The sequence below is a fragment of the Saccopteryx bilineata genome, chromosome 2 (assembly GCF_036850765.1).
Source record: "Saccopteryx bilineata isolate mSacBil1 chromosome 2, mSacBil1_pri_phased_curated, whole genome shotgun sequence".
NCBI classification, from domain to species: domain Eukaryota; kingdom Metazoa; phylum Chordata; class Mammalia; order Chiroptera; family Emballonuridae; genus Saccopteryx; species Saccopteryx bilineata.
Window position 1 is genome coordinate 341,222,163 of NC_089491.1, and position 25,775 is coordinate 341,247,937.

General features: G+C 44.9%; 1 protein-coding gene across 4 annotated transcripts in view; it reads left to right on the top strand.

Annotated features, from left to right (window-relative positions):
• The window catches only part of IFT56 (intraflagellar transport 56), a 60,865-nt gene that overhangs the window by 6,014 nt on the left and 29,076 nt on the right, over positions 1–25,775 (top strand). For 2 of the 4 annotated variants that reach the window (XM_066262419.1, XM_066262418.1), the window contains exons 1-7: positions 13,969–14,127; positions 14,621–14,758; positions 17,663–17,755; positions 19,491–19,605; positions 22,763–22,812; positions 23,579–23,724; positions 25,195–25,366. In XM_066262419.1, coding sequence (XP_066118516.1) covers positions 14,125–14,127; positions 14,621–14,758; positions 17,663–17,755; positions 19,491–19,605; positions 22,763–22,812; positions 23,579–23,724; positions 25,195–25,366 — 717 coding nt within the window. In that variant the 5' untranslated portion in view covers positions 13,969–14,124. Of the gene's footprint in view, positions 1–13,968; positions 14,128–14,620; positions 14,759–17,662; positions 17,756–19,490; positions 19,606–22,762; positions 22,813–23,578; positions 23,725–25,194; positions 25,367–25,775 lie in introns of those variants that run through there. The other 2 variants (XM_066262416.1, XM_066262417.1) reach the window with 2 other exon arrangements.

A 25,775-nucleotide genomic window follows, 5' to 3' on the forward strand; every position in this document is an offset into this window, starting at 1 on the left:
CCAGTGCCCGGGCCATCTTTGCTCCAGTGGAGCCTTGGCTGCGGGAGGGGAAGAGAGAGACAGAGAGGAAGGCGCGGTGGAGGGGTGGAGAAGCAAATGGGCGCTTCTCCTGTGTGCCCTGGCCGGGAATCGAACCCGGGTCCTCTGCACGCTAGGCCGACGCTCTACTGCTGAGCCAACTAGCCAGGGCTTATAATCTTTTTCTTTCATGCCCCTCCCCCCATCCACAAGCCAGGCCACTCATCACTGCCCACAGATCCACAAATGTTCTAACTGAGAGCCATTCTCCATCAACACAGACTGGATGACAGGTGCAGTTCCCAAAGCCCCTCCCCTTGGGGAAATTTTCTTTCCCTCGCTACTGTTTTCCAAGGCCTTCCCCAAGGGATACTAATATAACCACCGTTAATTTTTAGCTTGTACCCACATAGTGCAATGACCCATCCATAACACGAGCTTGGTCTTCTTTTCCTCATTTACCGGTTTATGTGGAACCCCCCCCTCCTATGGCCATAGAGTGTGAGCTGGGGGAGGGTTGCCAATGGAACTGTAATGAGTGATGTGGAGATCGGGGCTACTGACTCACTCAGCTTGGCTGTCCTGATTGTGCAGTCCCAGAAGTACCAGTTTCCTCTTAGGGTAGTTTTGATGCGGGGTCTGCCTGGCTTTGTGACTTGATGTTTCCAGTAGGACCCAGTTCTGAACCCATGGTCAGTCATTATCTCTCCCAGTGCCCAGCAGCAAGCTAGGAGCTGTTTTTTGCAAAGAGTGTAATTCTTTACCACTGTTGGCATAACTCTGTTCTGTAATCCCAGAAGGTGGCATTGTGATTCCTCTGCTGGGACTTGCCATGAATGTTGTACTACATCTTGCCCTATCACTGACACCTCCAACACTCTAGACTCTGCCAGACTGTATAGCCCAGGCAGAAGGGCTGCTCGAATCCCTGCCTGGACCTGCTGCAGAGCTGTTTCCTCCTCTGAGTCCACTCAAAGCTGGCAGCCTTCGTGTCACCAGTACATGAGCAGCAGTAGTATTTTTAGCTGTATAATGTGTTCCCCCAAGAACCTGAAGATTTCTAACAGACTCTGTGCCTCCTTTCTAGAAAGGGATCCGAGAAGCGGCAATTTGTCTTTTACTTAGGAGGAAATGTGCCACAATGCTGCTAACCATCAGGCCTCTAAAATCTTTAGTGAAGTGGCAGTGTCATTTCAAGCCACTAGTGTGTGCTCCATCTCCCCCCACCCCCACCTGAGCAGCATGAATTCATCGATGTAATGGATTGAGGTGATGTTATATGGGATGCCCAGATATTCTGGTTCTCTCCTGATTATGTTAGGACAGAGGACTGAAGAGTGAACACAAGGTCCTGGTTGGTTCAGTGGTAGAGTGTTGGCCTGGCGTGTGGATGTCCTGGGTTCGATTCCCAGTCAGGGCACACAGGAGAAGTGCCCATCTGCTTCTTTATCCCTCCCCTTCTCACTTCTCTCTCTCTCTCTTTCTCCCTCTCTCTCTCTTTCTTTTCCTCCTGCAGCCATGGCTCAATTGGAGCAAGTTGACCTTGGGCACTGAGGATGGCTCCATGGCCTCTGCCTCAGGTGCTAAGAAGTGCTTGGTTGCTGAGCAATGGAGCAACACCCCAGATGGGCAGAGCATCATTCCCTAGTGGGCTTGCTGGGTGGACCCATGTCGGGACACATGCGGGAGTCTGTCTCTGCCTCCCCTCCTCTCACTGAATTTAAAAAAAAAAGTGAACACAAAACTGTGGCCAAACTGCAAATGCTTGTTGGTATCCATTCTATGTGAACATGAATGATTTCTGATCCTCTTTCCTAATTGGAATAGAAAAGAAATCCCCGAATGGATGGCTGTAGTCATATACGCACCTGAAGCTGCTCCAACGGAGCACCGTATCAGGCACACAGGTGTAAAGGGGTTCCACTTCCTCTCTGTCTGCAGTCATTCTCTAGGATCTGTCCAATTGCGGCTGCATCAACATTGACAAGATAAATGGAGATATACTAGGGACATTTCTTTATCTTTTTGATATTTAAGAGTGGTACTGCCTGGCCTGTGGTGACACAGTGGATAAAGCGTTGACCTGGATTGCTGAGGTCTCCGGTATGAAAACCCAGGATTGCCCAGTCAAAGCACATGCAAGAGGCAACTTCTTCGAGTTAATGCTTCCCACTCTGCTCCCCCTTTCTCTCCCTCTCTCTTCTACTAAAATCAATAAATAAAATCTAAAAAAACAAAAGAAAAGAAAAAGAGTTGTGTTAATACTGGCCATCAAACCCAACCTGGGATGCAATGATACTTTGTGGTAATTATGTTGTCCTGTGTTAATTATGTTACTCTGCAGATGAGAGATATCACAGTAGGGAAGGATCACAGGACACAGTGTGAGGGTTAGCTTAACTTCCAAATCTCAACTATACTGCTCACAAAAATTAGAGTACTAGTTGGCCTCTGACCTTGTGTTGTGCCTAACAGTCATCAGAATGTCCCAGTGTTCTGTCATCTAAGTAAATGTTGTGGATATCTACGGGGAAAGATTGGAGGAACTGTTCTAGTTTATTCTTGCCCTAGTGTTACAAGTCCTTTTTCCTGGGAAGCTGGCCACCTTCCAGTCACTGGGTTCAATTCTGGATGCTGATTCAGTTATGGAAACCAGGCAAAGAATTTGACCTTTAATTGGGGTGACCGTCTTCCTCATTCTCCTGCTTACTAATTCTTCTTTTTAGATTATACATCTGAAAGAGTACTTTTTTGGCTACCCGTATATTGTCATCCCAGGAAAACTCAGTTCTGTTTATAATTTCTGAAGCTCCCCTGTCTGCCACTCTGACTTTGATGTTACAAATCCCTGGCTACCACAGTTAAGGGCCATTATCTGTTATCTATTGAACCATGGTCTTAACATCCTAAGGCCTATTAGTGAGCCAAGCTCTAGGACAGCCCCTCCTTCCATCGGTTATGTCCTACTGGGAAAGCATCACTGAATCTCTTAGAGATGTCAGTGTCCCTCTCAGCACTGTGTCCCTGATAGCCTTGATGAATGTGACTCCTCTGAGCCATCCTGTGGAGCCTAATCCTCTGGTGGGTCTTCAGCCCTTAACATATATCTCTTCCAGCATGTCCACTTTTCTGAGTCTTTTAATCCATTCTTCTACTGTCTTTTTTTTTTTTTTTGTATTTTTCCGAAGTTGGAAACGGGAAGGCAGTCAGACCGACTCCCGCATGCACCCGACCGGGATCCACCGGGCATGCCCACCAGGGGGCGATGCTCTGCCCATCCGGGGCGTCGCTCTGTCGTGACCAGAGCCACTCTAGCACCTGGGGCAGAGGCCAAGGAGCCATCCCCAGCGCCCGGGCCATCTTTTGCTCCAATGGAGCCTTGGCTGTGGGAGGGGAAGAGAGAGATAGAGAGGAAGGAGAGGGGGAGGGGTGGAGAAGCAGATGGGTGCCTCTCCTGTGTGCCCTGGCCTGAAATCGAATCCGGGACTTCCGCACACCAGGCCGACACTCTACCACTGAGCCAACCGGCCAGGGCCTCTTCTACTGTCTTCCCCAGAAATTTAAGCATTTCAACCTCACTCTTCTTGGGTCGTCGGTTCCCTAGGCTTCCAGGAGCCATGTGGCATAATTTTGCACCATCCCCTGATCCTTGTGCACTACTGCGAGGGTGCTCCTATGTCAATAAATTCTCCTGTGTACAGTCTTACATTCCAGTTTCCTTGATAGAGCCATGTTTTAGGAATGGTAAGGTTGGAAATCAAAATGACTAACCGGTTTCATTTTATTTTTTAAATTTTTATTTATTGATTTTAGCAAGAGAGGAGGATAAGAGTGAGACAGACAGGAACATTGATCTGTTCCTGCATGTGCCCTGACTGGGGATTGAACTGGCAACCTCTATGCTTCAAGATGATGCTCTAACCAACCGAGCTATCCAGCCAGGGTGACTCACCCATTTTAGAAGACTGACATGCAAAGCAGACTAGAGAAGGGGAAAAGAGAGGAATTATTCAGGTAGCTAGAAGGAGATTCTTTTTATTTGTTTGTTTGCTTTGTGTATTACTGTTTGAATGGAAGGTCTGGGCAGATGTGCAAGTTTCAAAGAGATAAATCTGGAGCAAAGCTACAGTTTCCAGGGCACATCAGTGTGCTATCAGGCCACGTGAGTAAACTGAACCACCACCAATCAAAAAGGGAAGCAAAACTTGCACAAGGCAGTGATGAGTCAGCGATGCTAAGTCATAGAAAGTAGCAGCACATAAACATCTGCGGGTTGAGTTAGATGTAATGTCCAAAGTCCATGGTAAACAGATGTTCTCCAGGAGATACGGGCCTCAAAGAGGCATTAGTCAGCCAGAGGAGAGCGGAGGGAGGGAGCAGACAGAGCAGTTTTCCCTAACTGTGCCTGTCTAGCAGCTAGGCTCCCTGGGAAGAATTGAACTGGGAAGGGAGGAAGCTACAGGTGTAGTGGAGGGGTTAACTTTAGAGAGAAAACAGTAATTTCCCTCTTGGAGGATAAATTTAAATTTTGTTTTGGTGGAATTAAAATGAGGTTTGCAGGCCCTGGCCGGTTGGCTCAGTGGTAGAGCGTCGGCCTGGCGTGCAGAAGTCCCGGGTTCGATTCCCGGCCAGGGCACACAGGAGAAGCGCCCATCTGCTTCTCCACCCCTCCCCCTCTCCTTCCTCTCTGTCTCTCTCTTACCCTCCCACAGTGAGACTCCATTGGAGCAAAGATGGCCCGGGCGCTGGGGATGGCTCCTTGGCCTCTGCCCCAGGCGTTAGAGTGGCTCTGGTCGCGACAGAGCGATGCCCTGGAGGGGCAGAGCATCGCCCCCTGGTGGGCAGAGCGTCGCCCCCTGGTGGGCGTGCCGGGTGGATCCCGGTCAGGCGCATGCGGGAGTCTGTCTGACTGTCTCTCCCTGTTTCCAGCTTCAGAAAAAAAAAAAAAAAAAAAAAATGAGGTTTGCAAGGCTGCAAACCTTGTCTGAAAGTAGAGGCAATGAGCGAGTAGTAATCTCAGAAGTGGGGCTAACCTGGCGACAGATGGTCTGATGCAGTAGTCAGCTAGCCCCCAGGGTGTCTCACCTCCTGATATCTGCACCCTTATGCAGTCCCCTCCCACACTGAGTAGGACGAATTGTGTATTCTATAGCAGTAGTCTCCAACCTTTTTTGGGCCACGGACCGGTTTAATGTCAGAAAATATTTTCGGCCCTGGCCGGTTGGCTCAGTGGTAGAGCGTCGGCCTGGCGTGCAGGAGTCCCGGGTTCGATTCCCGGCCAGGGCACACAGGAGAAGTGCCCATCTACTTCTCCACCTCTCCCCCTCTCCTTCCCCTCTGTCTCTCTCTTCCCCTCCTGCAGCTGAGGCTCCATTGAAGCAGGGTTGGCTCGGGCGCTGTGGATGGCTCTGTGGCCTCTGCCTCAGGCACTAGAATGGCTCTGGATGCAACAGAGCGACGCCCCAGAGGGACAGAGCATTGCCCCCTGGTGGGCGTGCTGGGTGGACCCCGGTCGGGAGCATGCGGGAGTCTGTCTGACTGCCTCCCCATTCCCAGCTTCGGAAAAATGCAAAAAAAAATTTTTTTTCACGGACTGGCCTTTAGGGTAGGACGGGTAAATGTATCATGTGACTGGGACAAGCGTCAAGAGTGAGTCTTAGATTAAAAAAAAAAAAGAGTCTTAGACAGATGTAACAGAAGGAATCTGGTCATTTAAAAAAAATAAAACATCGGGCCCTGGCCGGTTGGCTCAGCGGTAGAGCGTCGGCCTGGCATGTGGGGGACCCAGGTTCGATTCCCGGCCAGGGCACATAGGAGAAGCGCCCATTTGCTTCTCCACCCCCCTCCTTCCTCTCTGTCTCTCTCTTCCCCTCCTGCAGCCGAGGCTCCATTGGAGCAGGGATGGCCCGGGCGCTGGGGATGGCTCCTTGGCCTCTGCCCCAGGCGCTAGAGTGGCTCTGCCCCGGAGGGGCAGAGTATCGCCCCCTGGTGGGCAGAGTGTTGCCCCTGGTGGGCGTGCCGGGTGGATCCCGGTCGGGCGCATGCGGGAGTCTGTCTGACTGTCTCTCCCCTTTTCCAGCTTCAGAAAAATACCCCCCCCAAAAAATAAATTAATTTTAAAATTAAAAAAAACCAAACATCGTTCAGACTTAAATATAAATAAAACAGAAATAATGTAAGTTATTTATTCTTTCTCTGCAGACCAGTACCAAATGGCCCATGGACCGGTACCAGTCCACAGCCCAGGGATTGGGGACCACTAATCTATAGGATATCACAGAAGCAACAGGGTGAGTCCCAAAACTAGGTCATAAAAGACACCGTGACTTTCATCTTGTTCGCTCTCTCATCACTCCCTCTGAGGAAGCCAGTTGTTACGTTGTGTGGGCATTCAGCAGCCTGATGGAGAGATCCACATGGCAGGTAACAAAGACCTCCTCTCAATAACCAGCACTGATTTTCCTGGCATGTGGGTCAACTATTTGGAATGGAATCCTTCTGCTCTTGGCAAGACATCAGGTGACTACAGCCCCAGCTCACAGCTGGACTTCAACCTCAGGAGAGACAGCCAAAACCACCCAGCTGAGCTGTTCAGCAGAAACTATGGGAGATAAGAATATTGATTGCTTTAAGCTATTCCGTTTTGTGATAAATCATTATGCAGCAATGGATAATTAATACAATGTGCCATAAAACACAAAGAAACATAGGTCTCAGACACAAAGTAATGGGGACTGTTTAAGGAAACTGGGTAACCAGGTCCAGAAGAGGACAGAAAAGATGAATTAAGGGAAGAGAGCAGATGAGAGGGAGTGGGGATTACGACAGATTACCAGGTTGTGTGTGGCCGGAGAGGACTCACAGGGTACGGGAGATCTCTGAGACCAGTGTCTGGAAGGTGAAGGCAGGATTGGGCTGGGAAGGCTAAGAGAGGCCCAGAAGCAGGCTGTGTCTGGTGGCCTGTCATGGCTTGGGCTTCTTCCTTGAGTACTATTCCATTGGGATGGAATTGGATTGAGATTGTGCCCTGAACCTTAAGACACTGGGTCAGATGCTGACAAGACCACCAGACCCTGAGTATTTACTGTGTCAAATGTACTCAAAAAGAGTCAGGAAGCATCCTGGCCGGGCAGCTCAGTGACTTCAATTCCTGGTTGAGGTACATGCAAGAAGCAACCAGGGAATGCACAAACAAGCGGAACAACAAATAAAAGTTTCTCTCTCTCTTTTTCTCTCCCTCCTCCCACCTTCCTCTTTCTCTCTAAAAATCAATGAAAAAAAAAACAAACCATTTTTTTGGGGTATTTTTCTGAAGTTGGAAACGGGGAGGCAGTCAGACAGACTCCCGCATGCGCCCAACCGTGATCCACCTGGCATGCCCACCAGGGGGCGATGCTATGCCCATCTGGGGCATTGCTCTGTTGCAACCAGAGCCATTCTAGTGCCTGAGGCAGAGGCCACAGAGCCATCCTCAGCACCCGGGCCAACTTTGCTCCAATGGAGCCTTGGCTGGGGGAGGGGAAGAGAGAGACAGAGAGGAAGGAGAGGGGGAGGGGTGGAGAAGCAGATGGCGCTTCTCCTGTGTGCCCTGGCCAGGAATTGAACCCAGGACTCCTGCACGCCAGGCCGATGCTCTACCACTGAGCCAACCGGCCAGGGGAAAAAATTTTTTTTTAAGAATCAGAAGGCTTTGCCTCACCAGGTGGTTGCACAGTGGATAGAGCATCAAACTGGGATACGGAGGACCCTGGTTTGAGACCCCAAGGTCACCAGTTTGAGCACGGGCTCATCTGGTTTGAGCAAGGCTCATCAGCTTGAGCCCAAGGTTGCTGGCTTGAGCAAGGGGTCACTCCATCTGCTGTAGCCCCCCGGTCAAGGCACATATGAGAAATCAATCAATGAACAACTAAGGAGCCGCAATAAGAATTGATGTTTCTCATCTCTCTCCCTTCCTGTCTGTCCCTATCTGTTCTTCTCTCTGACTCTTTCTGTCTCTGCCAAAAAAAAAAAAAAAAGAAAGAAAGAAAGAATCAGAAGGCTTTGGCTTAAAATAAATGACAAATATTTATTAAAAGGTCTTAGAGTTTGCAAACTGGAACAGAGCTAGGCAGAATCTAGAAGTGTTCCATAGGAGAAAGAAAAGCCAAGGGTTCTTATAGTTAAAAAATACCTTCTTGAGCCCTGGCCGGTTGGCTCAGTGGTAGAGTGTCGGCCTGGCGTGCAGAAGTCCCGGGTTCGATTTCCGGCCAGGGCACACAGGAGAAGCGCCCATCTGCTTCTCCACCCCTCCCCCCCTCCTTCCTCTCTGTCTCTCTCTTCCCCTCACACAGTCAAGGCTCCATTGGAGCAAAGATGGCCCAGGCGCTGGGGATGGCTCCTTGGCCTCTGCCCCAGGCGCTAGAGTGGCTCTGGTCACGACAGAGCGATGCCCCGGAGGGGCAGAGCACCGCCCCCTGGTGGGCAGAGCGTCGCCCCCTGGTGGGCGTGCCACGTGGATCCCGGTCGGGCGCATGCAGGTGTCTGTCTGACTGTCTCTCCCCATTTCCAGCTTCAGAAAATTACCAAAAAAAAAAACAAAACAAAACCAAAAAACCTTCTTGAGAAGAATCAGTGCTGCATTCTTAGCCTCTGGATTGGTTCAAGATGGTAATCTTTAGATGTCTGGTGGTTTGGACAACGGAATAATTTCTTCTTAAGGTCACTGAAGTGGTCATCTGAGGGTCTGATGTATGTCTAGGCATCGATGCACAACAATCTGATGTGCATCCAGGCATTAATGAAGGAATGGAGCGTTTAGAAGTTCAAGTTCCCAGAATCAGTTAAAACAGGAATAAAATCATTTCCTCATGCCTCAGCCTATTTGATTTTAATAATTTAGCCCTGGCCAGTTGGCTCAGTGGTAGAGCATCGGCCCGGCGTGGGGATGTCCCAGGTTTGATTCCCGGTCAGGGCACACAGGAGAAGCGACCATCTGCTTCTCCCCCCTCCCTCCTCTCCCTTCTCTCTCTCTTCCCTTCCCACAGCCAGGGGTTAATTGGTTTGAGTGCATCAACTCAGGGAACTGAGGATGGTTGAGAGCATGACCTCAGATGAGCAGACCATCATCCCCAGACCTGGGTTGCCAGGTGGATCCCAGTTGGGGCACATGCAGGAATCTATCTCCTCTCCTTTCACTTGGAAAAGAAGAAACAAATAATAATTGTAATAATTTAGCAGTTTGACCATAGTGACTCCATTTCTTTATTCCTCAACTATGTGTTACCATATTTTTCGCTCCATGAGACACACCTGACCATAAGACACACCTAGGGTTTTAAGGAGAAAAATAAGAAAAAACTATTCTGAACCAAATAGTGTGTTAAAATATTTAATAAAATACAGTATTTTTTGCTCCATAAGATGCACAGGCATTTTCCCCTCCACTTTATGGAGTGAAAAATACAGTAAGTGCTTTATTTATTTTTAAATTTATTTATTTATTTATTTATTTATTTATTTATTTTGTATTTTTCCGAAGCTGGAAACGGGGAGAGACAGACAGACTCCCACATGCGCCCGACCGGGATCCACCCGGCACGCCCACCAGGGGCGACGCTCTGCCCACCAGGGGGCGATGCTCTGCCCCTCCGGGGCGTCGCTCTATTGCGACCAGAGCCACTCTAGCGCCTGGGGCAGAGGCCAAGGAGCCATCCCCAGCGCCCGGGCCACCTTTGCTCCAATGGAGCCTTGGCTGCGGGAGGGTAAGAGAGAGACAGATAGGAAGGAGGGGGTGGGGGTGGAGAAGCAAATGGGCGCTTCTCCTATGTGCCCTGGCCGGGAATCGAACCCAGGTCCCCCGCACGCCAGGCCGACGCTCTACCGCTGAGCCAACCGGCCAGGGCCCAGTAAGTGCTTTAATAGTATGAAGACTTAAACAAAATGTAGCATATCCATACAATGGAATATTCAGCCATAAAAAGAAATGAGGCATTGGTACATGCTGTAACATGGATGAGACTTGAAAACATTATGTTAAGTGAAAGAAGCCAGATATATTGTCACATATTATATGATTTCATTCCTATGAAATGCCCAGGATAGACAAATCCACAGAGACAGAAAAGAGATTAATGGCTGCCAGGGGCTTGGTTATAGGGAATGGGGAGTTACCACTAATGCGTACCAGTTTTATTGAGAGGTGAGGAAATGTTGTAAAATTAGATATGGTGATGTACAATCTTGTGAATAGACTAAAACTCACTAAATTGAACACTTTAAAATAGTAAATTTTATTTTATTTTTATTGTATTAATTGGGGTGACATTGCTTAATAAAATTATACAGGTTTCAGGTCTACAATTCTGTAACACATCACCTGTAAATTGCATTGTGTGTTTACCACCCCAAGTCAAGTCTCCTTCCATCATCATATTTCCCCCTACCCTCTGCCACCTCCCTCCACCCCTATTTCCATAAAATAGTAAGTTTTATGGCATGTAAATTATCTCATACCTGACCAGGTGGTGGTGCAATGGATAGAGTGTAGGACTGGGATGTGGAGGACCCAGGTTCGAGACCCCGAGGTTGTCAGCTTGAGTGTGGGCTCATCTGGTTTGAACAAGGCCTCACCAGCTTGAGTCCAAGGTTGCTGGCTCGAGCAAGGGGTCACTTGGTCTGCTGCAACCCCCCGATCAAGGACATATGAGAAATCAATCAATCAGCAACTAAGGAACCACAACGAAGAACTGATGTTTCTCATCTCTCTCCCTTCCTGTCTGTCTGTCCCTATCTGTCCCTCTCTCTGAATCTCTCTGTCTCTGCCACAAAAAAAAAATTATCTCATTAAAAAAATAAAACTTGGCCTGACCTGTGGTGGCGCAGTAGATAAAGCGTCAACCTGGAAACACTGAGGTTGCCGGTTCAAAACCCTGGGCTTGCCTGGTCAAGGCACATATGGGAGTTGATGCTTCCTGCTCCTCCCCCCTTCCCTCTTTCTCTCTCCCCTCTCTATAATGAATAAATAAAGTCTTTAAAAAAAATAAAACTTAAGCACATATAGCACTGACATTGTGCTTAGCACTATTCTAAATGCTTTCTGTATACAATTTATTAAAATTTAAATTTTTTTATTGATTTTAGAGAGAAAGGAAGGGGGGAGAGAGAATGAGAGAGGGATAGAGAAACATCAGTCCATTGCTTCACCTACCCAGGCATTCATTGGTTGACTTTTGCATGTGCCCCAACTGGAAATTGAACCCACAACCCTGGTGCATCAGGAGGATTCTCCATCCAGCTGAGCTAACCAGCCAGGGCTGTATATAATTCATTTAACTTTTGAAGGGAGGCAGAGTTCGCTACCCCAAAATATGCCTTTTTTGGGATATCTGTTATATTAAACTGGATATTTATTTAAGAAACAAGAGAAAAGGCTTTGACCTTCCCCACACCTACCTAAAAGAACTGAGATAGAGGACCTGCTCCAGGAAGGGAGCTCTAATCACCGATAACTACCATTTAATATGAAATAGGTATGATAGATGGGGAGGAACCTTGCAAAGCTTGTTTGATCAAAGTCCTCTCTCTGTGTCCATTGTTGAAGATAGCCCAACAAACATTTGTCTACCAAACATTTGCTTTTCTATGTCCATGTGAATTGCTTTCCTCCCTTTTAAAGTCCCAAACCACAAGCCCCCTTTCTCCATATTTCAAGACCGCATATAAGCTTTAACTGCCTGATTTGCCCTCAGATCCCAGATTCTTATGGGACCCCATACATACAAATGTAATAAATTTGGTTATTTTGTCTCTTGTTACTCCGTTTCATGTCAATTTGATTATTACACCAGTCAGAAGAACTTGGGTCCGGTTTAGTATATGGCCCTTTTTTGTCTACAGAGGGTTCTTGCAGCCCTCCTCACTGTGCAATGGTGTCAAGGATTCTGAATTCCCTTTTCCCTGCCTATTTCCACCCTTGAATGGATCTCTTTCATAGATCTGATCTTGTTTTAGGACTGTCACCAGGGAAAAGCTCACAAGTAAGTGAGTGACTACAACTTGCATTTGTGACCTGGGTATCCACACAAATGCACAACGCCCCTCATAATGCAGGATGGAGCGTGGACTGAGGGTTGGGGCTGGCTCTCCCTAAGTTGTCACTTTGAAATATAGAAAAGAAAGGCCCTTAGCATGAATAACTCTTAGCAGAACTTATTTTCTCTAAAACAAAGAGAGTTTTGGCAGGACTTACTTTTCTAAAAAGACTCCCTATTCCTGGCCTTAAGGTTGGTCTCCCAGACTGTGGCCTTGGGCTAGCTTTGTAAGGTTGCAGGTGTTCTCAGAATGTTTCTCCCTGAATTACCCCTATAGATAAACATTGTAAGAAAGCTTGTTTCACTGCTTTGTCCTACTGCTATGCTTCCTCTCCTTCCCATTCCTCAATCAGTATGTAATTTTGTCTTTAAAAGCTAGTCCCAGACTGTGTTCCGGGCCGCATGATTTGGAAGGCTTCTGTCTCCGTGCGGTCACTCCGGCGTTAATAAAGGCTCCTTAATTTGGCTTCTTAATTGTGTGGCAAGACGTCTGTTTCTTGCTATCCCAATACAACAACTTCCAGCATAGAATTCTGAGAAGTCTGAGAATTCTAAACTGGAGCCTGACCTTCATGATGATATATTTGTCAAGTAAGAGGAAGACACACTGTATATAACCGTTTGCTAGACTGGCTAGACTGATTTAAAAGTTTTTTTTTCAGGCCCTGGCCGGTTGGCTCAGTGGTAGAGCGTCGACCTGGCGTGCAGAAGTCCCGGGTTCGATTCCCGGCCAGGGCACACAGGAGAAGCGCCCATCTGCTTCTCCACCCCTCCCCCTCTCCTTCCTCTCTGTCTCTCTCTTCCCCTCCCACAGCAAGGCTCCACTGGAGCAAAGAGGGCGCTGGGGATGGCTCCTTGGCCTCTGCCCCAGGCGCTAGAGTGGCTCTGGTCGCAACAGAGCGACGCCCCGGAGGGGCAGAGCATCGCCCCCTGGTGGGCAGAGCGTCGCCCCCTGGTGGGCGTGCCGGGTGGATCCCGGTTGGGCGCATGCGGGAGTCTGTCTGTCTCTCCCCGTTTCCAGCTTCAGAAAAATACAACAACAAACAAATAAATAAACAAACAAATTAGTTAAGTCTGACCTGTGGTGGGGCAGTGGATAAAGCGTTGACCTGGAAATGCTGAGGTCGCCGGTTCAAAACCCTGGGCTTGCCTGGTCAAGGCACATATGGAGTTGATGCTTCCAGCTCCTCCCCCCCTTCTGTCTCTCCTCTGTCTCTCCCTCTCCTCTCTAAAATGAATTAAAAAAAAAAAAGTTTTTTTCAATAATTAGACATATGGTATGTGGACTTCTCTTTATATTATTTTATTTATATGTAATGTCCAGAATAGACAAATCCATAGAGACTGAAAATAGATTAGTGGTTGCCAGGGACGTGGCGGGAGGAGGGAGGAGCATAGTGCTGGTGAATTTGTACATCTCTGAAGTCACGGCCTTGCAGCCCTGTTAACTGGGTTCGGGAATAAGACAAGTCATCCAATCAACACATCTGTTACAGAACCTTATTGTGTGAGGATGTATCTATGGAAATAAGAAACTGCATTTCAATGAACGCCTGCCTCCAGACTTCAGCTTCCTCGGTTCAGCAGAAATTTACTAACTTTCCGGCACCCGCCCAAGATGGAGGTCACGTGCCAGGAAGCGTAGGGGGTTGCTATGGAGCTCAAAGCGGTCAGAATTCCAAGAGGTCCTTGAAAATTCCTTTCCCAGGAAACATATATTTGAAAAACAATGGCATCCTAGCTAGCGTTTTCCTAAAGTAAACTCATAAATAGAGAGCCAAACTCTCGCTCTCAGGACGGAGAGGGACGCTCCACCCCCCTAGCCCCCGCAAAGGAACTTCCATTCCGGCGACGGAAGCGCGGCGGAACCAAGTAGCGAACCTACCGGTTCTTCCAGGAGCGCTTCTCCGGAACGGACCAGCGACCCCGCCCCCCGCGCGGTTGCCGTGGAGACAGAGCGAGCCGCAGATGCTGAGAAGCGAGGAGGCCTGGACGTTGCTGCCTGTTTGAGGAGCGAGCTCACCGGACCGACGCCAATATGGTTAGTGGCTTTGAACAGTCAGGAAGGACTTTGAGTCTGTCCTGAGACTGGAGATTGGAGGTCCTCAGCACACTGTTGGCTAAAGTACAGGAGTGTCAACAGAGGATGATTTCCCTGCCTTCCCCATATTCCCCACCGGGAGGACAGGGATGCAAGTGTAATTACCTCGGCGCTGTATTTTTCCTGTTTCTTTATTTCCTCGCATTTCTTTGCATCCCTGAGCTGCGCGTGGGATACAAAGCAAACCAAGGAAAGGCTAAGATGGCAGAAGCTGCACGTAAGCATCTCTCACCTCGCTCTAATTGGAGAAGATGAAAAAGTAGGGAGTAGCTATCTGATTCAGCTCAGTTCAGGGCGATGGCTCTTTTAATAATACTTGTTACCAAAAGACTTTAATAGGCTTTCCCGGGGGTGCGTTGTGAAGGATTTGACTGGAGCTCTGTTTAAAACTGACCATCATAATTGGATCATACTTTGTTGTTGTTTTTCACAGATGCTTTCAAGGGCAAAACCTGCGGTAGGCAGGGACCTACTGTACACTGGCAAAAGAAAGAAGAAAGGCAGAAAGATGCCAAAACTAGAGGAGCTGCTTTCACAAAGAGATTTCACTGGAGCTATTACCCTATTGGAGGTAATGTTCAAAGAAGGTTGCTGCTTAGGAGATGAATACCAGAAATATGGATGAGTGCTTGGGTGAATGCTGGTTGTTGCTGTGCTGTTGGAATAGGTGGGTGCATTCTGAGGCTTCCTGTAAGTCGAATCAGGTACAGATTCCAGTTTCAATTTAACCATAAATCTGATTAAAGATGAACAAAAAAGATAGACATACTTCTTGCAAGACTTTTAATCATAATTAATAGTCAAATAGTCTCACTGATGGTAAATCCAACTAAAAATATGGAGAGTCATTTAATACAGTGTCAGTACACATTTTTATCCCAACCTACAACCAATTTACTTGTACCTATTATATAACATTTTAATTAGATTTAAATCAACCATGCTTTGTGCCTATTGTCTAAACTACTAAATCTTAAAAAAATATTTCAATCTCTATGACAATAGTTCTCAAATTGAATATGCATCAGAATCAGAATATGCTTATTAAAATGTATATTCCTGGGCTTTTGCCTTAGGGATTCTGATTCTTTTTTTTTTGTATTTTTCTGAAGCTGGAAACGGGGAGAGACAGACAGACTCCTGCATGCGCCTGACCGGGATCCACCCAGCACGCCCACCAGGGGCGATGCTCTGCCCACCAGGGGGCGATGCTCTGCCCCTCCGGGGTGTCGCTCTGCTGTGACCAGAGCCACTCTAGCGCCTGGGGCAGAGGCCAAGGAGCCATCCCCAGCGCCCGAGCCATCCCCAGCGCCCGGGCCATCCTTGCTCCAATGGAGCCTCGCTGCGGGAGGGGAAGAGAGAGACAGAGAGGAAGGAGGTGAGGGGGGTGGAGAAGCAAATGGGCGCTTCTCCTGTGTGCCCTGGCCGGGAATCGAACCCGGGTCCCCCGCATGCCAGGCCGATGCTTTACCGCTGAGCCAACCGGCCAGGGCTGGGATTCTGATTCTTTACAGAATCACTCTACAGTGGTGCTCAGGAACCTACATTTTAGGCAGATAGCCTAAATGCTTCTGACATAGGTGGTCCAAGGACAGTACACTTTGAGAAACTGTGGGAAGCACATGCCATGGGAGATGAGGGAGTGCACCAGAGAATGTAGAGATGATGTTGGACAGCAAGCCTGGTTATGTTGTACCACAATCATTTCTCCAAAGCACGACTCCAGACTTATTGTTCATAATCTATCAACAATAATAGTTTTAATTAGCCTTATATATCTTTCTCAGTCTTCCATGGGTAGTTCTATATTTTTTTTCCTAGAGATCTGGTACTGAGCATGTTGTTAACTTTTTTGTATCAGCCTTCTCATCTTTAAAGTGTAGGACTCAACTTAGAAGGACCTTCTTGTTCTGTAACTTAGTGGACTGAGTGGTGTGTATATATCTAATTTTTTTTCAGTCTTTTAAGACATTGACCATATTTTCCTATTGTGTAATCCCACACTGCTTTTAAGTAGAAGTGCCACGATGTTTGAGAATGGGAACTTCCATGGTAGGGATAAGGAAGTCCCATGAATTCTCCTTAATTCCTAGGATAAATTCAGGGAGACCTCAAATAAGAATTTCTTCAGACCTAAGGCACTGAACTTAAATTCACAGCATTTGGAGAGAAAGTCTTTTTTTTTTTTTGACAGAGACAGAGAGAGGAACAGATAGGGACATACAGACAGGAAGGGAGAGAGATGAGAAGCATTAATTCTTTGTTGTGGCATCTTAGTTGTTTGGTAATTACTTTTTCATATGTGCCTTGATTGGGGGGCTACAGCAGAGTGAGTGAGTGACCCCTTGCTCAAGTCAGTGACTTTGAGCTTCAAGCCAGCAACCTTTGAGCTCAAGCCAGTAACCATGGGGTCACATCTATGATCTCATACTCAAGCCAGTGACCCTGCTCTCAGGCTGGTGAGCCTGTGCTCAGGCCAATGACCTCAGGGTTTCGAACCTTGGTCCTCTGCATCCCAGTCCGATGCTCTATCCACTGCGCCACCACCTGGTCAGGTGAGAGGAAGATTTCTAATATGATGGAGTTAGCTACAGAAATAAGTTCTCATAACAGATAAGAAAGTATCAAAGAATGCCTTCATCTTATAATAACTAAGGCACCCAAAGTTCTGTAGTGATAATCTATAAATATTGAATACATGTTTCACTATTTAATTTTCCACCCATGTTTTTGATTTATCATCCTGTGGAATGAAAAAATCTTACCTTCTCAAAGTAGTTCAGATTCCTCCTTCAGGGTTCAGGCTTTCTCCAAAACATGACTTTTAATTTCTTGACTCTTCTGTCAACAATTCATAAATATTTGTTTATAGTGGACACGTGATGCCAGTCTTCTGAACATCCTTAACTCTTGTAGGTCCTCGTAAACCTGCACAATGGTCAGAGAGTGATTTAGTGGCTTGTCCTCAGTAACAGTTCTAACCTGTGAGTAAATATATATGTGTACTAATGGGACAGGTTGAATGCAGTAGAGCATGGAGGGTGAGACATGGGATTTGGAGTCAAATATTACCTTAAGTCCCTGTCACCATACTTACTGGCTGTGTGGCCTGGGAGTTATGACTTTATCTTTCTACCTTCAATTATTTGGGACTAAATATTTCACATCATTTTTAAGTTTTTAAATGTCACCAAGAATTGTTATGAGGATAAAGCTTAAATACTTTCTGAAGTGCGGTGTCAGTAATTACAGAAGAATAAATGTTAAATGTTTGAAAATATAAATTTCTGTAACAGTTGCAAGGAAATTATGCTGAGTTCTGTAGGTATTGGTTTAATTAAACTGGATATTGACTTGCTTTTATTACTCATGATTTTTTATTGTTCCTAAGTAACGTAATGTATTTTTAAAAATAGCTTAATTTAAAAAGTTTTCTGTGATTGTTTTTTTTTTTTCATGAAATTTTAACCTAAAGTTCAAACGTCATGTTGGGGAACAAGAAGAGGATACTAATTTGTGGATTGGATACTGTGCTTTTCACCTGGGTGATTATAAGAGAGCTTTGGAGGTTAGTAAAAAAAAAGAGAAAAGAAATTTTATAACACAAGGGCTTTGAAAATGTTATTAAGCTTTGTATTGCAATAATACATGCTCATGATAAAATTTAAACAATATAGAAGGGGACAAAGTAAAAAAAAAAAGCCACCCCATCTGCTGTCCCCAATTTTATTTCTTTGTTAATGGAGGCCCCCACTGACTCTTTTGGATGTGTTGCTTCAGAAATCTTTATGTGTTCAAGTATGTATACATATCTTGCTTACCTTTTGCTTTTAGATATGTTAATAAGATTATACAACATATTAATATTTAAGTAAACCTTCAGGAGATGAAAAATAGACCATTTGATAGAAAAGTTTTCATGAGTTTTCTCAAAAGAACTCACTTTTTATTTTGTTTGGTTATTTTTAGACAGGAAATATTACATTATATTTTTACAAGTATAGTTTTGGAAGTTGTTTTTCTTGGACAGTGTAAACCCTACCTATCTAATGATCAATCTGTAGAACTGTGGACCTAGAAAAAATTATAGATGCCTTATGGCAAGACATTTTTAATTCATAAGTGAAATTGTTTAAACATTTCCCACATATTTTTACTCCTAAAATGTACTCTAAGGATACTTAACCTGCATAACTAAAATGAAAGTATCCAAGATCAGATAATGAGGTGAGAGAAGAACAAAATTGGTGAAGGGAAAGTGAAGATGTGAAAAGGACAGTATATAGGCTGGTAGAACTTATGGAAGATGTAGAAGAAAGGAGGGTAACCCCAATGTAAGAAAAAGAAACAGAAGCATCTGGTATAGATTGATAAATATATAGTAAGAGTATATGGAAAGTATATTTGATAAAAGTGAATCTCAGAAACGGGTCCTTGGGAAAAAAATGCTTTTTAAAAATGTAAAGCTGGCCCTGGCTGGATGGTTTAGTGGATAGAGTGTAGGCCAGGCATATGGATGTCCAGGGTTCAATTCCCGGTCAGGGTACACAGGAGAAGCAACCATCTGCTTCTTTCCCTCTTCTCCCTCCTGCAATCAATGGCTTGATTGGTTCCAGAGGATAGTTCATGAGTCCGAGTGTCAGCCTCAGGTGCTAAAAATAAATTGGTTGAATTGAGCATCGGCCCCAGATGGCGGTTGCTGGGTGGATCCCAGTTGGGGTGCATGCAGGAGTCTGTCTCAATCTCTCCTCTCACTTAAAAAAGAAAATGTAAAGCCAAGTAAAGACAGAAAAAAATTAGGCCTGACCTGTGGTAGCACAGTGGATAAAGTGTCGACCTGGAACGCTGAGGTCGCTGGTTCAAAACCCTGGGCTTACCTGGTCAAAGCACATGTGAGAGTTGATGCTTCCTGCTCCTCCCCCCCTTCTCTTTCTCTCTCTCTCTCTCTTCTCTAAAATGAATTAAAAAGTAAAAAAAAAAAAGAAAGAAAACAATTAGAGGCAGCTCTTTCAGCTGCCTGCTCAATTCTTTCTGGTGAACTTTCTCTTTGTTTGCTGATTAAACTTTCTCTTTCAATTTGAAAAAAGAAAACAATTAGAATGAATGAAAGGTAACTGAACCTATGCATTTTTATAAAGTATCTTGTGTATGTCTTTTTAAGTTAGTAAAAATAAAACATTTTAGTTATTTTTCATTTCTACAGCTTGTTAGCTCATATCAATGTTAAAAAGGGGAAAAAAAAGTGTAAGATTCTGTGGACCACAGCCCTGCATGCATGGAACTGAGCTCAATATATATTTCAGGAATATGAAAATGCGACAAAAGAAGAAAATTGCAATCCTGAGGTCTGGGTGAATCTGGCCTGCACCTACTTTTTTCTTGGAATGTATAAACAATCTGAAGCTGCTGGACTTAAAGGTAAAGTGTGCCCCTTTAATATCTAGTATTCACCACTAGTAGTAAGTAAGAGTCATTTTGGAGATTTAAAAACTTAATTCTCTTTTCTGTTGATGAAAAATCAAGTGACATTAGAAAGCTAAAAGATAGCTTAACTCTTCAAAGAACGTTGGATTTGAGCAAATGTATGTTTAAAGGAAGAGTTAATCTCTTGGGCTGTTCCCCGCCCCCTTCTCAGAAGGTACAGCTTCTGGCAGAAGAATGAGAGAAAAAAAAAAGGGTAAGGTACCTTTCTTGGACCCCATCATGATAGCATGTTCATGCTCTTGATAGGAGTTGGGTGGTGGTGTTCAAACTCTTATAGGTGTGGATTTTATAGCTGCTTTATCTGCTTTTGAATGAGAAGCCAAATAAGTTAAATTTAGGAATCTGTACTTTGGCCCTGGCTGGGTAGCTTAGTTGGTTAGATCCTCATAGTGATACACATAGGTTGTGGGTTTGGTCCGCTGTCAAGGCACATACAAGAATCAACCAATGAATGCGCTAATAAGTGGAACAATAAATCAATGCTCCTCTCTCTCAAAAAATTAAAATAGAGTATGCATCAAGTTAAAAGAAATGTAGAGAAAGTGGGCAAGGAAATGCATTTAAAAAATTTTTTTATTTTACATTTGTTAGGGGAGAATGTGTTTAAGAATAGAAGTCTTAGCAAATTAACTGATATATATATTTAGAAAGAATTCCAGCTCAAATTCATGGCAAATATGGAACTTGAAGTCTTTCTTCATTTGTACCCAAATTGTGTCATATGTACTAATGTAGTTTCTCCTAATTCAATTATAAGGACCTTGAAGTCACTTGTTTTATCTGTGCTTAAAACAGTGTTAGACACAGAGAATGTTATTAAGTAACTATATCTCTTATATGTTTTATTTTTTATACATTTAAGTATGACTTGTAAAGAGATATGAGATTATAGGGGGACAAATGGTGACAGACGCAGATTTGACGTGGGGTGGTGAGCACACAATACACAGTGTACAGAGATGTGTTGTAGAAGTGCACACCTGATACCTGCATAAATTTGTTAACCAGTATCACCCCAATAAATTCAACAAACAGGAACAAAAAGAGATATAGGATTAGGTGTACAGAATTAGAAAAATTCTTCAAGCATACAAAGGGTACTTTGAACTTGAAAGGTGTTAAACATTTTGCTTGGCTACCTGCTTTAGTGTGGCAGGTTACCATGCTAGGAAATCTATGGAATAGAGGCTGGCTAGCCTTTAAGAGAATATGGGCAGTAAAACTATGGGAAAGGAGAGTTCAGAAGGAATTGACAAAGGATGCTAGGAAGCACAGCTGAGTGAGAGTGGATTTCTACCCGTACTGAAGTATACATAACTGTTGATTTCCTGCGTCTGGTTCAGTGAACAGCACAGTGGCAGGTGGTGTGTGTGGGGTGCTGTACTGTGGTCCGCCATAATAGACTCAGGTAGAACGAATGGTGGGGAAGAGCAGAACCTTAGGACGTCTTTCTTCTGGTTCTTGATGCTGTTACAGGTGGGGACCAGACTAAAAAAAATATATATATATGGTCTACTGTTACAGGTGGGGAGCAGACTAAAAAAAAAAAAATATATATATATATATATATATATATGGTCTACCGGAAAGTTCTGTCTGTTTTTGGAATAAAACAAAACACAAATTTTTCTTACCGTCAATAAACTTTATTAAATAATATATTTCCACACCAATCCTATCTTCCAAATATGGTCCGAAATGGTTTGCTGAGCTGAATTAAGCCTTTCTGCGATCTTCGATGTTGTCAGAAAAGGATCTCGCCTGACCAGGCGGTGGCGCAGTGGATGGAGCATTAGACTGGGATGTGGAAGGACCCAGGTTCGAGACCCCGAGGTCGCCAGCTTGAGCGCGGGCTCATCTGGCTTGAGCAAAAGTTCACCAGCTTGGACCCAGGGTTGCTGGCTCCAGCAAGGGGTTACTCGGTCTGCTGGAGGCCCGCAGTCGAGGCACATGTGAGAGGGCAGTCAATGAACAACTAAGAAGTCGCAACGTGCAACGAAAAACTAATTATTGATGCTTCTCATCTGTCTCCATTCCTGTCTGTCTGTCCCTGTCTGTCCCTCTGACTCTCTCTCTGTCTCTGTAAAAAAATTAATTAATTAATTTAAAAAAAAAAAAAAAAGGATCTTGTTCCAACATGGTCCTAACAACATCATCATCGATCAAAGATGGTCGCCCAGAACGTGGCTTATCAGAAAGGTCAAAATCACCTGTTTCGAATTTTTCCAACCATCTTCTGCATGTCCTATCAGAAACTGTACCTTCACTAAACACTTTTTTTTTTTTTTTGTATTTTTCTGAAGCTGGAAACGGGGAGGCAGTCAGACAGACTCCCACATGCGCCCAACTGGGATCCACCCGGCATGCCCACCAGGGGGCGATGCTCTGCCCATCTAGGGCATTGCTCTGTTGTGACCAGAGCCACCCTAGCGCCTGAGGCAGAGGCCATGGAACCATCCCCAGCGCCCGGGCCATCTTTGCTCCAATGGAGCCTTGGCTGCGGGAGGGGAAGAGAGAGACAGAGAGGAAGGAGAGGGGGAGGGGTGGAGAAGCAGATGGGCGCCTCTCCTGTGTGCCCTGGCCGGAAATCGAACCTGGGACTTCCGCACGCCAGGCCGACGCTCTACCACTGAGCCAATCGGTCAGGGCCCTTCACCAAACACTTTCAATAAATTTCTACATGCTTCTGTAGCATTTCTTCCTTGTTGAAATTCGTATACAATACAGTGGCGTAAATGAACTTTATCAGTAGCCATGGGTACACTATGGCTTCACACATAAGACTAACGTGAATCAACTTTGTTTTAGTTAATTTGCTACGTCAGTATGTATACATTAAGTGATAAAAATAGGCACACATGCGCCAAATAAACATGTGCTTACGTGTCGAAACTTGTTGTGATAGAAACAGACAGAACTTTCCAGTAGACCTTATATATATAAAATCAGAGAGCAGAGATCTACCCGGAGCAGATAGGTAAGGATTTAGGAAGCATAGATGAGTCTTATGTCATTCCTTCATGGGACTAGGTGCCATAGGCAACTAAGAACTGAGTTCTTTAATAAGCAGCTTGTTTTTTTTTTTTTTCAGCTCCAAAAAGTCGACTTCAAAACCGCCTCCTCTTTCACTTGGCTCACAAGGTATTCATATTCTGATTTCACACTGTTTGTTTTAAAATATCTTTCTTACCTGACCTGTGGTGGCGCAGTGGATAAAATGTCAACCTGGATCGCTGAGGTTGCCGGTTCAAAACCCTGCACTTGCCTGGTCAAGGCACATATGAGAGTTGATGCTTTCTGCTCCTCTCCCTGTTCTATCTATCTCTTCTTGCCCTCTCTCTCCTCTCTCCTAATAAAAATGAATAAATAAATAAAAATCTTAAAAAAAATAAAAATAAAAAATAAAAAAATAAAACATCTTTCTCTTTTCATTTTCTTGTTACCAACAACAGTAAAACACAATTAACTAGAAATTCTTATGTCCATCTAGTCAGTAGATTGAAACAGATCATTATTAAATGTCTCTATAAAAATGATTTTTCACAGAAAGTTGACTCTGTCATATTTGTGTAGCTACACCAACTCTCTTTTGATTACTGTTGGCCTATTATGTCTCAAGGGAGAAAATATAAAGAAATAGAAAAGAAGAGAAAAAGGAGGTAAGAGGAAGAGAAGGTCAAGTAATTAATATTAGCTGTAACTTCCAGGCTGGCCATTGTTAAGACTGTGCCGGTGGAGGTGAGTCCATTCCCTGAAAGGACAAGAACCAAAGAGGAACAGGAAGAACATGGAGGCATAATGGCTGGAGGAGAAGGAGGGGTTAAAATCTCTATAACACAGGTGTTGACGTCTCTGACTGTGCTCCACTGTGAGTCTTTACCTGTCTTGTTCTCTCTCCCAATTTTAGTTTAACGATGAGAAGAAGTTGATGAATTTCCATCAGAATCTTCAGGATATCACGGAAGATCAGCTCAGTTTGGCCTCGATTCACTACATGCGATCTCACTACCAAGAAGCTATCGATATTTATAAGCGAATTCTGCTAGATAACAGGTCTGTGTCTCTTTATGCCTACTCGAAATCTCTCTCTCTTTTTTTGTTAGTTTCTTCTGTAACTAGTTTGGCTGAGGACCTAGTGTCCTTTGGATCTAGTATCACCATGTGTTTAAATCTGTTAGCGGATCATTTGGTGAGAGTAAGAACTCCTTGTTGTCTAGCTCAGGTTTCTCTACCTTTATTTCATTATTGCCCTTCCAAGGAGCCTTTTTAGACATTTTTCCCAATTGCCCTCCCATGAAAAATTTTTAAAAATTAATAGATTAATTTTTTTACTTAGAAATTAAATTCACTGGGATGACATTGGTCCATAGGAACACGTCTGTTTCAGGTATAGATCTTCATGACACGTGAACTATTCATTGCACTGTGTGCCCATCACCTAAGGTCAAACCACTTTCTGTCGCTGTATAAGTGGCTCCCTTAACTCCCCTCCCATATCTCCCCATGAAATTTTAATAACACACATAAACTGTATATCTTTATATACTGTGTGTATCTCTCTGCCTTCTACATAAAGTACAATTTCCTACCTCTTTATTAGAACCAATTTTTTTTTTTTTTTGTATTTTTCCGAAGTTGGAAATGGGGAGGCAGTCAGACAGACTCCGCATGCACCCGACCAGGATCCACCTGGCTAGTGCCTGAGGCAGAGGCCACAGAGCCATCCCCAGCGCCCGGGCAAACTTTTGCTCCAATGGAGCCTTGTCTGCGGGAGGGGAAGAGAGAGACAGAGAGGAAGGAGTGGGGCAGGGGTGGAGAAGCAGATGGGCACTTCTCCTGTGTGCCCTGGCCGGAAATTGAACCCGGGACTCCTGCACGCCAGGCCGACGCTCTACCACTGAGCCAACTGGCCAGGGCCTTAGAACCAATTTTTGCCCTATTTAAGGGTGATATCGCCCCCTGTTGAAAAATGCACAGTCTACATTTCATTGTTGCTGTATATTTTAGGTAATTTGCTGAGGAAATTAGAAACAAACCATTCTGAAAAATAAACATTGCTATCTTCTCACTGACCACCTGGATGCTCTCCCACATTCCCAAAACAGCTCATCCACCTCCCTTCCTCCTTCTTCGCTTTACTGTCAGTCTCCCGCCCACTCCCATCCTCAGTCCTCAGTCTCCTTGCCTTGTCTGTCCATCCTCTGAAAGGTGTGTGCTTATTTGCATTCATACTCAATTATGCCGTATGTCAGTATTTTGTTTTTTGTTTAACATGAACAGGTAGGAATCGAACTTTTCATTATCCGCTCTAGTTGTCATCTTTTATTTTACTTACCAAGATGCCCAAATATTACAACACAAAAAGAAAAATACTGCTCTGATTACATCTTGCCTTCTTGAAAAGGCAAATTTGAATCCTCTTTTCCTTGCAGTTCTTTTGATCTGTTAAAAAAAAAAGTTTTGTAATTTGACATTTCTACAAAGTAGGCTAAACTGTTAACTTTTCACTCTGTTATCTAATAGGGAATACCTTGCCCTCAATGTGTATGTGGCTCTGTGCTACTATAAGTTGGATTACTATGATGTGTCTCAGGAAGTTCTAGCTGTTTACCTTCAGCAGATTCCGGACAGCACCATCGCACTCAATCTGAAGGCCTGCAATCATTTCCGCCTTTACAATGGCAAAGCTGCTGAGGTACTGATGGAAATTTGCTTTTAACTTAATTCCAGTTTGAATCACCGTACACTTCCCAGGTTATTCACGAAACTGTCATCTATAAGTCTTCATCATTGCCAGGGTGATTCTTTTTTTTTTTTTTTTTTTTTTTTTTTTACAGAGACAGAGTAAGTCAGAGAGAGGGACAGACAGGAACGGAGAGAGATGAGAAGCATCAATCATTAGTTTTTCATTGCACTTTGCAAGACCTTAGTTGTTCATTGTTCATTGATTGCTTTCTCATATGTGCCTTGACCGCGGGCCTTCAGCAGACCGAGTAACCCCTTGCTGGAGCCAGCGACCTTGGGTTCAAGCTGGTGGGCTTTTGCTCAAACCAGATTAGCCCGCGCTCAAGCTGGTGACCACGGGGGTCTCAAACCTGGGTCCT